This window comes from Vicugna pacos, chromosome 1, assembly GCF_048564905.1.
Source record: "Vicugna pacos chromosome 1, VicPac4, whole genome shotgun sequence".
In the NCBI taxonomy this organism is placed as follows: Eukaryota; Metazoa; Chordata; class Mammalia; order Artiodactyla; family Camelidae; genus Vicugna; species Vicugna pacos.
The window spans coordinates 35177646-35191685 of NC_132987.1; the positions used below are offsets into that span (position 1 = coordinate 35177646).

The 14040-nt window shown below is 36.5% G+C and overlaps 1 protein-coding gene and 1 long non-coding RNA gene across 2 annotated transcripts in view; one reads left to right on the forward strand and one right to left on the reverse strand.

The window, feature by feature from the left end:
• Positions 1-14040, reverse strand: part of LOC140696101 (uncharacterized) — an 87657-nt gene that overhangs the window by 66623 nt on the left and 6994 nt on the right. The window lies entirely within an intron of this gene.
• Positions 4759-5331, forward strand: ARL14 (ARF like GTPase 14). Its single transcript, XM_006200853.3, has one exon. It carries the CDS (start codon positions 4759-4761, stop codon positions 5329-5331), a length of 573 nt encoding a protein of 190 aa, XP_006200915.1.

The following is a 14040-nucleotide window of genomic DNA, read 5'->3' on the forward strand; positions in this document are numbered from 1 at the left end:
CAGTACTCTGGTGGTAATCACCAACTTGTTCCTTGTCTCGAAAAGGTTGAGTTGTGGGCATTTTTTTCCTTCCACTTTTATTGAGATATAATTCACATGCAGCACTGTATAAGTTTAAGAGTTACAGCATAATGATTTGACATCATGAAATGATTATCATAATAAGGAAGAACTGCAGGTATTTTTCAATGTTAGCTAATATACAAAACTTGTGAGAGGAGAGGAAGAAAATTCGTATCAATCATGTGCTAGGTTCTGTGATATGTTTTCATGTTTATTATATGTAGTACAATAAATTATCAGAACATCCCTGTTTTTAATCACCATTCAGCACTTAGTAAGTGCCAGAGGCTAGATTTGAATCCAGACCCAGTGGTCCATGTGAGAGAAAAGCTCTCTATCCTTGATGATATGAATAAAAGTGCTACTTCTGTCCTGGAGAAGTTTCATGGGTTGGAATATCATTTTTCACAGCATCAAAGAATCTCAACTAGGATAATGAACACCTGTTTTTCTCATTACATGTTCAGGAACAGAGTATATTTCTGACAACTGAGTGTAGAAATGCTTGAGGTCTGAAATTTTTACTTGCAACCAAAATGGAAAATTAAAAATTAAGTCTGGTTTCACTGGTAGTTACACAGGTGTTTTCAATTTGCAACTCATTGAGCTGTACATTTATGATTTTTTCATTTTTCTATATGTATATTAAACTTCCATTTTCTAAAAGTTATTTTTAAAAAGACCAATAAAAAAGTTATTGTAGGAAAAACAAGGATGTCCCAAGTCTGCATAACCTAAGCAAGTCACACAACCACATCCTGATTCTTTATCTGTAAAAAATAAAGATAATGAAATAAATTGTCACTTTCCCTCAAGAGATAAGTTTCTATATCTTCCCTTGGTCAGTACATGGTTGAGTTTCTAAGTTAGGGCTTTGTGCTGCTCACCTACATGGTAAGAAGTTTAAAAAAAGAAAGTTTCTTTCATTCTTCTATTTTAAAACAAATTTCTTGTGACACCATAGAGCCTGCCAGCAACTCTCTCATAATTCTGCCTTTATTTGCATAATCTCAGAATGATTTACAGAAAACAAACACCTTGCCCTTTGCTCAAGTTTGGCTGGGACAAATGAATCTATAAATGCTCTACGACAACAGGAAAGGATGTTGAAACATTTGTAGAATTTTTCATGAAAATTAACTTTGAGAAAGAAATTACTCTCTTTCATAGAAGAGTCATAATTTCATTTGGATATAATACTCATCCAGAATTTAAACCTTCACCTGGTTAGCTACCCTGAAAACAAGGTACGATTGCTCAAATGAGAAACAGAGTGAAGGTATATATGTATGATTATCCTCATTATAGGCAAAACAAATTAAAGTACTATCCCAGTACCGACAGTGGATCTTATAAAGAATACATCATCAAATTTAATATGAAATAGTGTTAAACCTTTTCTTTTAAAATTTAATTTACTGAGACTATGGAGGTGGAGAAGAGCTCACACAGTAGTGCAGAGTGCCTCAATTCATCTTGGGAAGTACAGTCTCACCACATGTGTAAGCTGAATTATTTCTCTACATTACTGCAGACTGCAGCTGAATTTGATTAGCTTATTACAATTATGTATTTTTCTCTACATGCTATTTTGAAAATTTTTAAACCTACAGGACAGTTCAAAAATAGTACAATGAACACCCAATACCCTTCACCTAAATCTACCAATTGTTGACTTTTGCCATTTTTTTGCTGTATGTGTATGTGTGTGTGTGTGTGTTTGCTGAACCAGTTGAAATTAGCTTGCTGGTATCACCCCTAAGTACTTTAGCATGTATCTCTTTAGAACAAGGACATCCTCTTACATAATCACAATACCATCATTGCACTCAAGAAATTTAACATTGATAAGTAACACCATCTAATATATAGTTCATAGTGAAATGTCCCCAGTGTTAATAATAATTTTTTGGTGAAGGGATCTAAAGACCACACAATGCATTTAGGGGTCATGTATATTAAGTGTATCTTAATTTATTTTTTTAAAGTATATCTTAATTTAGATCATTCTTGTGCTCCTTTTTTCTTTCTTCTTTCAAGACATGGACATATTTTGAAGAGTCTGGGTCTGTTGTCTTGTAACACATCCTACAGTCTAGATTTGTCTGATGGTTTTTTTCATGATAGCTGAACAGGTTGTGGGGGAAAAAAATTCATGTGCATACTTGCATTCCTGTTGTTTTTCCATATATATCCTATGCGTTCCCATTTCTGAAACCCTGCTCACACAGACCATCTCTTTAATAAATGCCCTTCCCTTACCACATCTCTACAAGGCCTGGTTTGATGTTTAACCTTCTCTAGGGTGATTTCCTTGATGCCCTCCATCCTGAAATAATCTTTGACTCCCAGAATATGTTAGCTATTCTCTTCTTACAGCATTTACATTTAAAAAATTTTTTATTTTGGGGGTTTGGTTTTTTTGGGCAGGGGAGATAATTAGATTTTTATTTATTTGATGGAGGTACTGGGGACTGAACCCAGGACCCTGTGCATGCTAAGCATGTGCTTTATCACTGAGCTATAACCTACACCCAGCATTTACATTTTTTAAAACTTTGTATTATTATTTTTGTTCACTTATCGTTTACCTTTTCCCCAATGAAAGCCACCTAAGGGCAGGTCTAACTTATCTTTGTGTTCTCCCTGGAATCTAGCACATGGTGGTTCACACAGTAGGTAATCTCTCTCTCTCTCTTTATATATAAATATAAGATATATATATATGTATTTATTTGTTGAATAAATGGATAAAGAAATGAATGAAAATGTTCTCTCTTATTTCTGAGACGAAACAAGATGAGTTGGTTAAGAATTTAATGTTTTTAAAGGTTTACCTAATTTCTTCATAACTGTACTTCCTATATCCAGAATAGTTTACTTAATTGAAAAAGTAATAATAAAATAAACATGTGTATTACATGCCTTGGTATAGCTCTTTTAAAATTCAAGTTGCTAAGCATTTTGGGGAAGGCTTTCAGTCTGGAGAGTTTATTCTTTAGCTTTGGAAAATAGCATTATATTGTTTCTTTGATAATTTCTTCTTTACATATTTTCCGTTCTCTCTAGAATAAAGTTCTACAAGTCAGATGTTGAAACTTCTGGGCTGATTTTCTACATCTCATCTTTTCTTTCATACTTTCTACCTTCTACTTTTGAAAGGTTTTATTCCAACCTATTATTGATCTTTTTAAAATTTGGAAACTGTATTTTTAATTTTCAAGAGTTATGTTTTTATTTTTTGAGTGGCCTTTTAAATAGCATTCATTTCTCATTTTATGAATGCAATATATTCAGCTCTCTGGAAATATTAATTAGACCTTGCTGAAAATTTTCTTCTGTTCCCTGCATTACCTCTGTTAAAACTTTCTTAAAGCCTTCTTATTTTTACCTTGGTCCTTCTCTCATCATATTGAAGGCATGTTATGTATAAAGTGTGAAAACCTCTGTGCACTGAGAAGCTAACTGAGAGCTCCATGAACATGAGCAAGGTTTACCAACTGCCAGGTTGGTGATAGGTTAATTAAATGCTGAGTTAGGCATTATGATGTGGAAACTCCCAACTGTCAAAACATGGTCTTTTCTCTGACATCATACAAATTTTTTAGATAGAAGGGTTTTGGTTTTTTTTGGGGGGGGCTTGGGGAATAACATCTCATTCTGAATGGTCACCCAGCAGAGGTGTGTGTGTGTTTTCTGCTCCTTATTCAGACTTTGAGTAATCCTCTGTTTTCAGTCATTCCTTTTGCTTCTCCCCTTGGTATCCTGTGCATCAGCACTCTAAGCCTCTGCTTTATTCTGCTGCATCAGTTCCCAATTCATCTCCCACCTATATTCCACCTTCCAGAACTCTGTTGATGGACTCTCCTGCTCTTGTTATGGATTCATATTTTCTTTTTATTCCTTTACTACTATTTTGGTGGAGTCTTGAGAAGGAGAAGAGATAAATGCATGTATTCAATCTGCCCCCTTTAATCAGACTGCTTAATTTTAAAAGTGTTTGTTACAAACTTCCCCCTGTAAATTTAGTCTTGTGAAGAGTGTAAATTTTCTACCTAGAAGATAAAGGAAGTGATTCTCTATATGATTACTGGAGTAAGGTTCAGATAACTTTGGATGGTTTAAAGTTACCTACTGAATTAATCTGGACAAGGAGAAGTAATAAAGATACTGCTCAGGGAAGTATGAGATGAACTCTGTCTTCACCATTTCAGAAGTCTGGTTTTTTATTTACAACTGGGATAAGATAAATGGTCAAATAACTAGAGAAGGTCTACAAACCACCTGTAAAGTTTTTACTCTGCTACCAAACCATGCTCCCATGCATGTCTGAACCTTTGATTACCCTCGATTTCCAACATCTGGAAGAGAACCAGCTGCAGTGTCACGCAGGCAGGCCCCTCCCAAGTCCCACTCACTCACAAAGAATTTCCCCTTTGAGCTTCTACGACACTGTCTGGTTACTCACACCACAGATTCCTCAGGATTGGCTGGGACTGGAAATAAAACACTGTTTGCCCATAATCAAGATGATAAGCTACAACATAAATGCACACAAGTTCCTATTCGTACAATATAATATGAAGCATTTGCTCTCTTCTTTCCTCCTAACTCTTTCATGTAAGATCTGAGAGGAAACATTGTCTCTGGCCAAGAGAGGGTTTTTTTCCCTAAAGGGGGGAAAAAAAGCCTGAAATGGGTTTGGTGAAGTCTAAAAACCTCAAGCAAGCCCAAATTCTTCTTCTGGGACTTGACTCTGCTGGGAAGTCTACACTCCTTTATAAATTAAAGCTTGCTAAGGATATTTTGACCTTCCCAACAATAGGTTTCAACGTGGAGATGATCGAGTTGGAAAGGGGTCTCCTGCTCACAGTCTGGGACATTGGAGGACAGGAAAAAATGAGAACTGTGTGGGGTGATTTCTGTGAGAACACCGATGGGCTGGTGTATGTTGTGGATAGTACGGACAATCAGCGGCTAGAAGACTCCAGGAGAGAATTTGAGCACATTTTGAAAAACGAGCACATTCAAAGTGTGCCTGTTGTCCTGTTAGCCAACAAACAAGATGTGCCTGGAGCTCTGACGGCAGAGGACATCACCAGAATGTTCAAAGTGAAAAAACTCTGCAGTGACCGGAACTGGTATGTGCAACCCTGCTGCGCCGTCACCGGAGACGGGCTGGTGGAGGGGTTCCAGAAGCTAACTGGGTTTGTGAAAAGCCGCATGAAATCAAGAGGAGACACTCTAGCATTCTTCAAGCAGAACTGAGGTCCAAGTGCGGAAAGAGACACTGATGAAGTTGAAAGGGTAATTTTTTTTCCAGACCAAGTGAGAAAAGCAAGTTGCTGAGTAGGTAAACTTTTCCTAAAATGTTATTTCACCTAAATTCAATTAAATAACTCAGAATAATATCTAGAAAATATTATTTTGGCCCAGGCACTTTAGAAAACTATGTGGTAATGATAATTGAGAAGGAAATTTTTATAATTTTGTACATGTTGGATGATTCAGGATAATCATATTTGGGACCAAATAAATTCTTGCTGTATTATTTTTAAATGACTACTAGAACAAAGTTTAAGTAACCTGCTAATAGAGTCAGAATTCTTTCAGATTGTTTCCAGTTGTTACAGGTATTGAATTTCCACCATCCTCCTATGAGATAGCTGGGTGGTATAAAAAAATGAACTTTAAATTATGGAGAGGAAAATGTTGGATGTTAACATTTTGTAAAACCCTATCCCCTAAATAAGGTGTTTTTTTGTTTGTTTGTTTGTTTTTTCTTTCTCCATTCCTGCCAGTTTTTTGAAATCTATTGCTGGGAACTTCCTACAATGAGTCAAACAATGAACTCCAGGCTGTTAATTCCCCAAAGGCTATGCTCTCCTATAGGGAGCAGAATTTGTATCTTAAAGCTCAGGAATCAGGGTCCTTAGGGTTTAGCGCAAGGTCTGGGCTTATTTATGGCTCAGTTCCAGGCTGCAATCCCAAGACCGGCTTCAGTAGATTTCAGTATAACAGTTATTACTTGGGAACATATGTACAGTTCACTGTACTGATCAAATAGGAACTAGAGTTAGACTTTGCTCTCACAGATCTTGTCATTCACAGGGGAAACAATGTAAAGCCAGTAGCCAGAGTAGGGCAATAAGTGCTAAATGCTATAACAGGAGACACTCTGATCTGGGGAAACAGGAAGTGCTTCATGCAGGAGGTGGTGTTTAAGAGGGCCCTTATTCCCAGGGACCCCGTGAAGGTGCAGGTTAGTCACTGGAAGTTCCCATCACTAGAAGACTCTCCAAAGACATTGTGGGAGGGCAGGAGGTGAGAAGGAGCTGGAGACTGAATTGGAATTCGCCTGAGAGGCTCAGAACTCCCAGGGAAGCCATGGTACTGGTAGAAGACACTCTTTGCTCTTACCTCACCTCCAACAAGGCTCTTTTGGACCGGAAGCAGGCTTCAAGCCCCCACTGCAGCCCCCAGGACTCCAAATCTTAAAGTCACAGAGAAAAATAAAGGTACAGTAAAGCAAGGGTGCCAGCCCCTGAACTCCTCCTGTAGTTTTCTTCTCTCATCTTAGCTATGACCTGTTGTTCAGCAAACAACAGATCTGATCTGAGTAGCTCCTTCTATGCTACACAGTAGGGATTCAAATAATAAAGTAGACATATACTTAGTTATAGTTGCCATTGGTTGAATACTGTGTGTGCCAGGAATCGTGTTAAATGCTTTCATACATATCCTCATTTAATGTTCACAACTGCCCCGAGAGAAATAGGCATTATTACCTCAATTTTACAGATAAGACTACTGCGACTAAACAAGGTTAAACAACAATAACAATCACAAAAAACTATCTGGTATTTTAACTGAGGAGTGGCAGAGCCAAGGTTCAAACTCAGGTGTCTGACTTCAAGGCTTGTGCTGTAAATTGCCATGATATTGTTTTATAAATAAGGTGTGGCCTCTGCTTTCATTGAACTCAATTAAGAATAAACCCACACTAAATAGAACTACCATACGATCCAGCAATCCAACTTTTAGGTATATACCCAAAGGAAATGAAATCACTACCTTGAAGAGATATCTGCACTCCCATGTTCATTACAATATTATTCACAATGGCCAAGACATGGAAACAACCTAAGTGCCCATCGATGGATGAATGGATAAAGAAAATATGGTGTATGTATACAATGGAATAATATTCAGCCATGAAAAGAAGGAAATCCTGACATTCATAACGGATGAAACTGGAGTTTGGAACTATGCTAGGTGAAATAAGTCAGACAGAGAAAGACAAATACTGTATGATCTTACTTATATGTGGAATCTAAAAAAGCCAAACTCATTAAAACAGAAAGTAGATTGGTAGTTGCCAAGGGTGATGGTGGTGGTTGGTGGGGTGATGGCGGAGGTTGGTAAAACGGTACAAACTTTCAATTATAAGATGAATAAGTTGTGAGGATCTAATGTACAGCATAGTGACTATAGTTACTAACATTGCATTATATCCTTGATATTTGCCAATAAAGTAAATCTTAAATATTCCCACCACCAAAAAAACAGTAACTATGTGAGGTGATGGAGTATGTGTTAATTAGCTCTCTTGTGGGAATCCTTTCACAATGTATATGAAATCAAATCATGTTGTGTACTTTAATATATTATTATATATGTAATATATAATATATTTCAATTTATTTGTCAATTATAGTTCATAAAGCTGGGGGTGTGCAGGGAATGAACAGATTCATGCCACAATATATTGCTTTTATATTAAGAAGTTTCTTGGAAAAAAACAACCACGCAGAATGAATTAAGTACAATAATAGAAATGTAAGAAACATACTGAAAAACTATGACAAAGTTTCTGATTTCAGGAAGGTCTCAAGGGAGTGGCAATGTTACATGCTTTATAGTAGAGTTCTTCCTAATTTTACAAAATTATTAAAATCGCAAATACACATCTTTTTAAAAGTGCATCATCCTTTACCATTTTCCCTATGTGATTAAAAAAATCTTCCTAATAATCTTAAAATTAGGGGTCACTAACATATCTATAGGAAATGTCAGAATAGAAAATGTCTCCTGGTGTTTCTGAGTATTGTGGTAGACTGAATTAAGCCAACTGCTTTGTGGCCCAGTCTTAGCATAATGTAAAATTCAGAGGAAACAGTCCCCTAAAATATTGAAAGGCAATTAAAATGTCTACTTCAGAAAACTCTGGATATGTGTGGTGGGTTTGGTGGGTGTGGTGAGCAGATACATTTTTAATGTAGAGCAAACCTTACCAGTAGCTCTTTCCTATCTGTCATTTCAACATCGCTCCCCATACAACAGCTGTTCCTCAAAAATCTCTAATATCCTCCAAGAAACTTAAACACTCTCATGCTTTTTCCCCTCTCTTCCCTGGGATCCATCTTTTTTCTTCTGTCAGTCACTTGCTTTCTTTTCAAGGTAAATTTTACCAATTTTTCCTGTCTTTGGCATTCTCTTCTGCTCTCCCTAGCATGCTCCTCTACACTCTTCAGCACACACACACACACACACACACACACCTGTAACTTTTCATTCTGATCTACCTAATAAAGCCCAGAATTGATGGAAGAGGAAAAGATTAGATGAACATCAACAAAATATTCTTTAGCAGGTGAGAAGAGGCTGTGGATATTAACATCCTTATATTTATTACTGCCATATATTTTATTCTTTGTTATCCATGTGTAACAAAGCAAAATTTTGATCAAAATAGCATGCTGAACACTACATACAATAGTCAAGACATGGAAACAACCTAAATGTTCATTGACAGGTGACTGGATAAAGAGGCTATGGTATGTTTATACAATGGACTACTACTGAGCCATAAAAGAGTAAAATAATGCCACTTGCAACAACATGGATGGACCTGGAGATAGTCATTTTAAGAGAAGTAAGCCAGAAAGAGAAAGAAAAATACCATATGATAACATTCATATGTGGAATCTAAAAAAAAGAAAAAAGAAGACACTAATGAACTTATCTACAAAACAGAAACAGACTCACATACATAGTAAATAAACTTATGGTTACTGGGGGAAAAAGGAGTGGGAAGGGATAAATTGGGGGTTCAAGATTTGCAAATATTAACTATTATAAGACAGAATAAACAAGTTTATTCTGTATAGCACAGGGAACTATATTCAACATCTTGTAAAAGAATATGAAAATGAATATATGTATGTATATGTATGACAGAAACATTATGCTGTACACCAAAAACTGACACATTATAAAGTGACTATACGTTAACTAAAAAAAAAAAAGTTAAAAAAATAGCATGGTTAATGACTTAGAATGTGAATAGTAAATATCAGTTAAATATTTCTATCTGACTTTCTATGTATTCTGAGGTGAAAAAAATCCCTACAGGGCGTAAGAATAAAGAACAGCAAATATATAAGCAGTAGCAGTGACTGTTCGCTTTTACAGTTAATTTGTCATTTTAAAAAGCTGAACATTACTATGTTCTGATGATGAACAAATCAGGTTCAGCAAAACCAAGGAAGATCGAGGATTTCAGATGGAGTGTCCTGAAATATTGCCTCTTGTAGGTAGCACTGAGGGACAATCTGCAGAGGCTTCAGCGTGTTGAGTATGTGAAAGAACTACCCTCAAAACAGCAACTGTCAGGCTTCTGCAGACCCTGGGGTCGGCCTGTTCTTGTTTGCATGAACTCTCTCTCCAGAGACGGACAGACAGACAGACAGACAGACAGACAGACTGAGAAGCAGAGAGAGGCCAGACAGACTTCTCCTTTGGCATTGCTAACAGTATTTTAACATAATTTGGGACATAACGTCCACCAGATTTTTAGCGTAATGATCAGCAGATTAAATTACTTCAAGCACAAGAAAGCACATTTTACCTTGAAAGTACTGCACAAATATAAAAATTGGTTATTAGATGGTAACCATCTGAGTAATATTTTCCAAACATTACCTCATTTTGTCCTCATGAAATCTTACAGGGAGGCATAATGAATATTATCAACAATATTTTAAAGAAATGAGGAACCAGTTAAGCAGTTACTAAACCTAGTCCTCTGATTTCCAAGATAAAACAAATGTAATTATTATTATACAGTGAATTCAACAATAATGTGGCACATACAGATTTTACCATTAAATTTCTGTTTCTATTAACCAAATGGGACTATGTGTCAGAGTATTTCTTGGACTGAAAGCCTAGGAGCCACCTTCCTTTCCCCCATATAACCCACATCTATTGGGAAATCCTGTCAGTTCTTTCTTCAAAATTCCTCTCCCTTCTGGCCACTTCTCAGTCCTCATCACTACCACCAGGCCTTCATCAATTCTCACCTGGACGGATGGCAGAATTCTGCAGGAGAGGTCTAAAAGTGGAAATCAGATCACATCACTGCCTTGTCTTAGTTCCCGCTATTCACTGCTTACCCTACCTGGTGCCAACCTCTTACTTCCCTCACTCTCTCCCTCTCCAGCCACTCTTGCCTTAATGTCCCTCTTTTGCTGCTAATTTGCTACAGCCTCAGTGGCCCTAAATTTGCTGTCTCCCCAGCTTAGAATACACTGTTCTCCAGGCTTCAAATCCTTCCATTCTCCAATCAAATATGCAGAGGCATTCTTTGAATCCTTAGCTAAATGATCCTCCTCATCCCTGCCACCCCCTACCTCTTACCCTGCTTTATTATTTTTCATAGTATTTTTTATGGTCTCAAAGTATATCATTCACTCATTTACTCGCTTATTGTGTCTTTCCCTCCCTAGAAGGTAAGCTCCTTGGGAGCAGTAAATTTGTTCACTGTTGTATCCTAGAATAGTGCTTACGACATAAAAGGTATTTCACAGATATTTGGAGAAGGAATGAATGAATGGTCTGAACCTTAAAATGAGGGCTTGTCAGGGCCCCAGGATGCCTCTTGGGATGGAATATGTATCCGATAATGCAGAGTGAAAAGAATGGCAGGTCTGGATCTAGGACAGTCTCACTCTAACCTCAGTTCCCCCCAAGCAAGCCCCTCCCTCAGGGACAGTGTGCTGCACTGAAATGAACATAGCCACAGCTGGGTGAGAATTCTGGTTTGTCACTTGTTTTGGCTCTTAGGCAGTTTACTTCACCTTTCTGAGCCTCAGTTTTCACAATTAGAACAGTGACTTGAACAAGAAACAAACTTCTATTGTGTTAAGCCATGGCGATTTGGAGGTTGTTACCGCTACCACTGTTAATTATCTTGATGCAGCAGGATCATGCTTCTTGATTCTATGTCACGAAACCCTCTTTTTCCCAGTCTTCTTTTCCACAGAAGTCCCCTCTTCCCTGCCCATTCTAGGACCCCCATTTGACCCACCCCAAAACAGGAAGGGAAAGGGATTTAATATTTCTCCAACTTTTTATTTTGAAAAATTTCAAGCCTTTAGAAAACTTGAAAGTAAAATTAACACAGGTGTACTCTTCACTTAAACAGTTATAACAATTTGGCCATATCTGTGCTCTTTCTACACACACACACATACACACACACACACAAGTCCAATCATCCTGACACTTCAACCTAAATACTTTATCACCTGTCTCCTTAAAATGGACACTGTCTTATGTAATAACAGTATATTATACATAAGATTTAAAACATTAATTAAATATCATCTGAGTCTGTAATCGAATTTCCCTTCAAATAAAACAGAATTTTTTTGATCCAAGATCTATTCCATTTGGTTATGCCACTTTCAACTTAGAGTATCTTCCCTGTCTTTTCCTGTTTTTTCATGATCTAGAAATTTCTGCAGAATCTAGTCCAGATAATTTAAAGAATGTCCCACAGTCTGGATTTCTCTGACTGTTCCTTCATGATTAAATTCAAGTTAAATATTTTTGGCAAGAGTATTCCACAAGTGAAGCTGTAATTCCCACTGCATCCATTAGGAGGCACATAGTGTCAGACTGTCCCATTACTGATGATGCTACATTTGATCACTTCCTTTATGACAGTGCCCACTAGATTTTCCCATGGCAAAAATACAACTTTTGCCCTTGTTCTTAATAAGTAATTTGGTATAATAAGTATGACATTTTGAGATCTTATGAACATCCAGTTCCCCCAAAACCTTTCTGTTAATGGTTTTATCATCTAGTGATGATCCTTTTCTGAATTAGTTGTTACATTGAGAATTGCAAAGCGATGATTTTCTAAACTTGTTTCTTCTTGTACATTTATCAACTGGCATTCTTCGGTAAAAAAAGAGCTTTCTTTTTTATTCCCCTTCTCTGTAAGCAATCAACTTCTCTCTCTCGATATTTTTTAAACTCAAAGTTTTATAATCCAGCACTATTCAAACTGAGGTCCATAGATTAGCTGCAGCAGCATTACCTGCAAGCTGCTTAGAAATTTAAATTCTCAAACCCCACCCCAGACCTATTACTCAGACTATCTGGGGGCGGAGGGTGTAAAGGGGGTTTCTGGAATTTGTATTGTTACTGACACTGTTATAATCTGTTTCTATCATTATTTTTTTGATGCTCAAACTGTCCCAAATTTGCCCAGGAGAAGCCCCTTGAAGCCAGCTTCCGTGTTCTGTTGACATGTTCCTATTTGTCTTTGAGTAATTCCTTGTTTAGGAGGACACTGAGTCATCTTGTACTTTCCCTACTCGGGTGCCTCAGACCTGGAATTAACTATTTCTCCTTTCATTAGGGAATGGCATTTAGAAACAGAATAATGATGCTAGCTGTGCTCATTGTTACTGGGGTGTCACCACTGAAAGGTCCATTCAATGGAAAAAGCAAGGAAAACATATTTATGTATGTATATACATATATATATACATATATATATATATACACACACACATTTTTAAAAAAATAATAGTTACATCCAAATTGAATTAACACCATAGAATTTATCCTTATCTTCCCCATTCCTGTTTGTATCCCTCTTCTCCTACAAAGAACTCTGGTTCTAAAAAGCATCAATATGCTTACTCATTTGCCCTATGCTACAGCACAACAAAATCAGAATCACTATACCAATAGCACTATCTTGAATAAACCCATTCAGGAAAGTTCAAGACACCTTTTTAGTTATTTCTGTTTTTATTCAGAGTGCTCTGTTCAAAAGTTACTTTAATTAATTTTTGTATATCTATATTATAAATATGATATGATTTTAGGTGATTTTTGCTATTTGTATTCAATTTATAATTTGACTCTATCTTTTGAGTTAATATTCATTTTAATTTTTGAATTCATAGAATATTTACATGCCTCAAATGTGAAAACTATATAAAAAGGTATATTCAGAGAAGTCTGGCTCACATCCTAGCCTTTCCCATCCATCTCCAACCTGTAATTACTTTCATTAGTTTCTTATTTATCTTTCTTTTGTTTTCTAATTGTAAAAATAATCAAATACACATAATTACATATATGGTCAATTAATCTTCAACAAAGGAAGCAAGAATATACAATGGAGGAAAGACAGTTTCTTCAGCAAGTTGTCCTGGGAAAGTTGGATAGCCACATATAAATCAATGAAATTAGAATACTCCCTCACACCATACACAAAATTAAACTCAAAATGGCTTACAGACTTAAACATAAGACAAGACACCATAAACCTCCTAGAAGAGAACATAGGCAAAACACTCTATGATATAAATTGTAGCAATGTTCTCCTAGGGCAGTCTACCCAGGCAATAGAAATAAAAGCAAAAATAAACAAATGGGATCTAATTAAACTTATAAGCCTTTGAACAGAAAAGGAAACCACAAATAAAATGAAAAGACAACCTACAGAATGGGAGGAGTATTTTCAAATGATGCAACCGACAAGGGATTAATTTCCAAAATATACAAACAGTTCGTACAGCTCAATATTAAAAAAAAAGAAAAAGCAAACAACCCAGTCAAAAAATGGGCAGAAGAGCTAAAGAGACATTTCTCCAAAGAAGAAATACA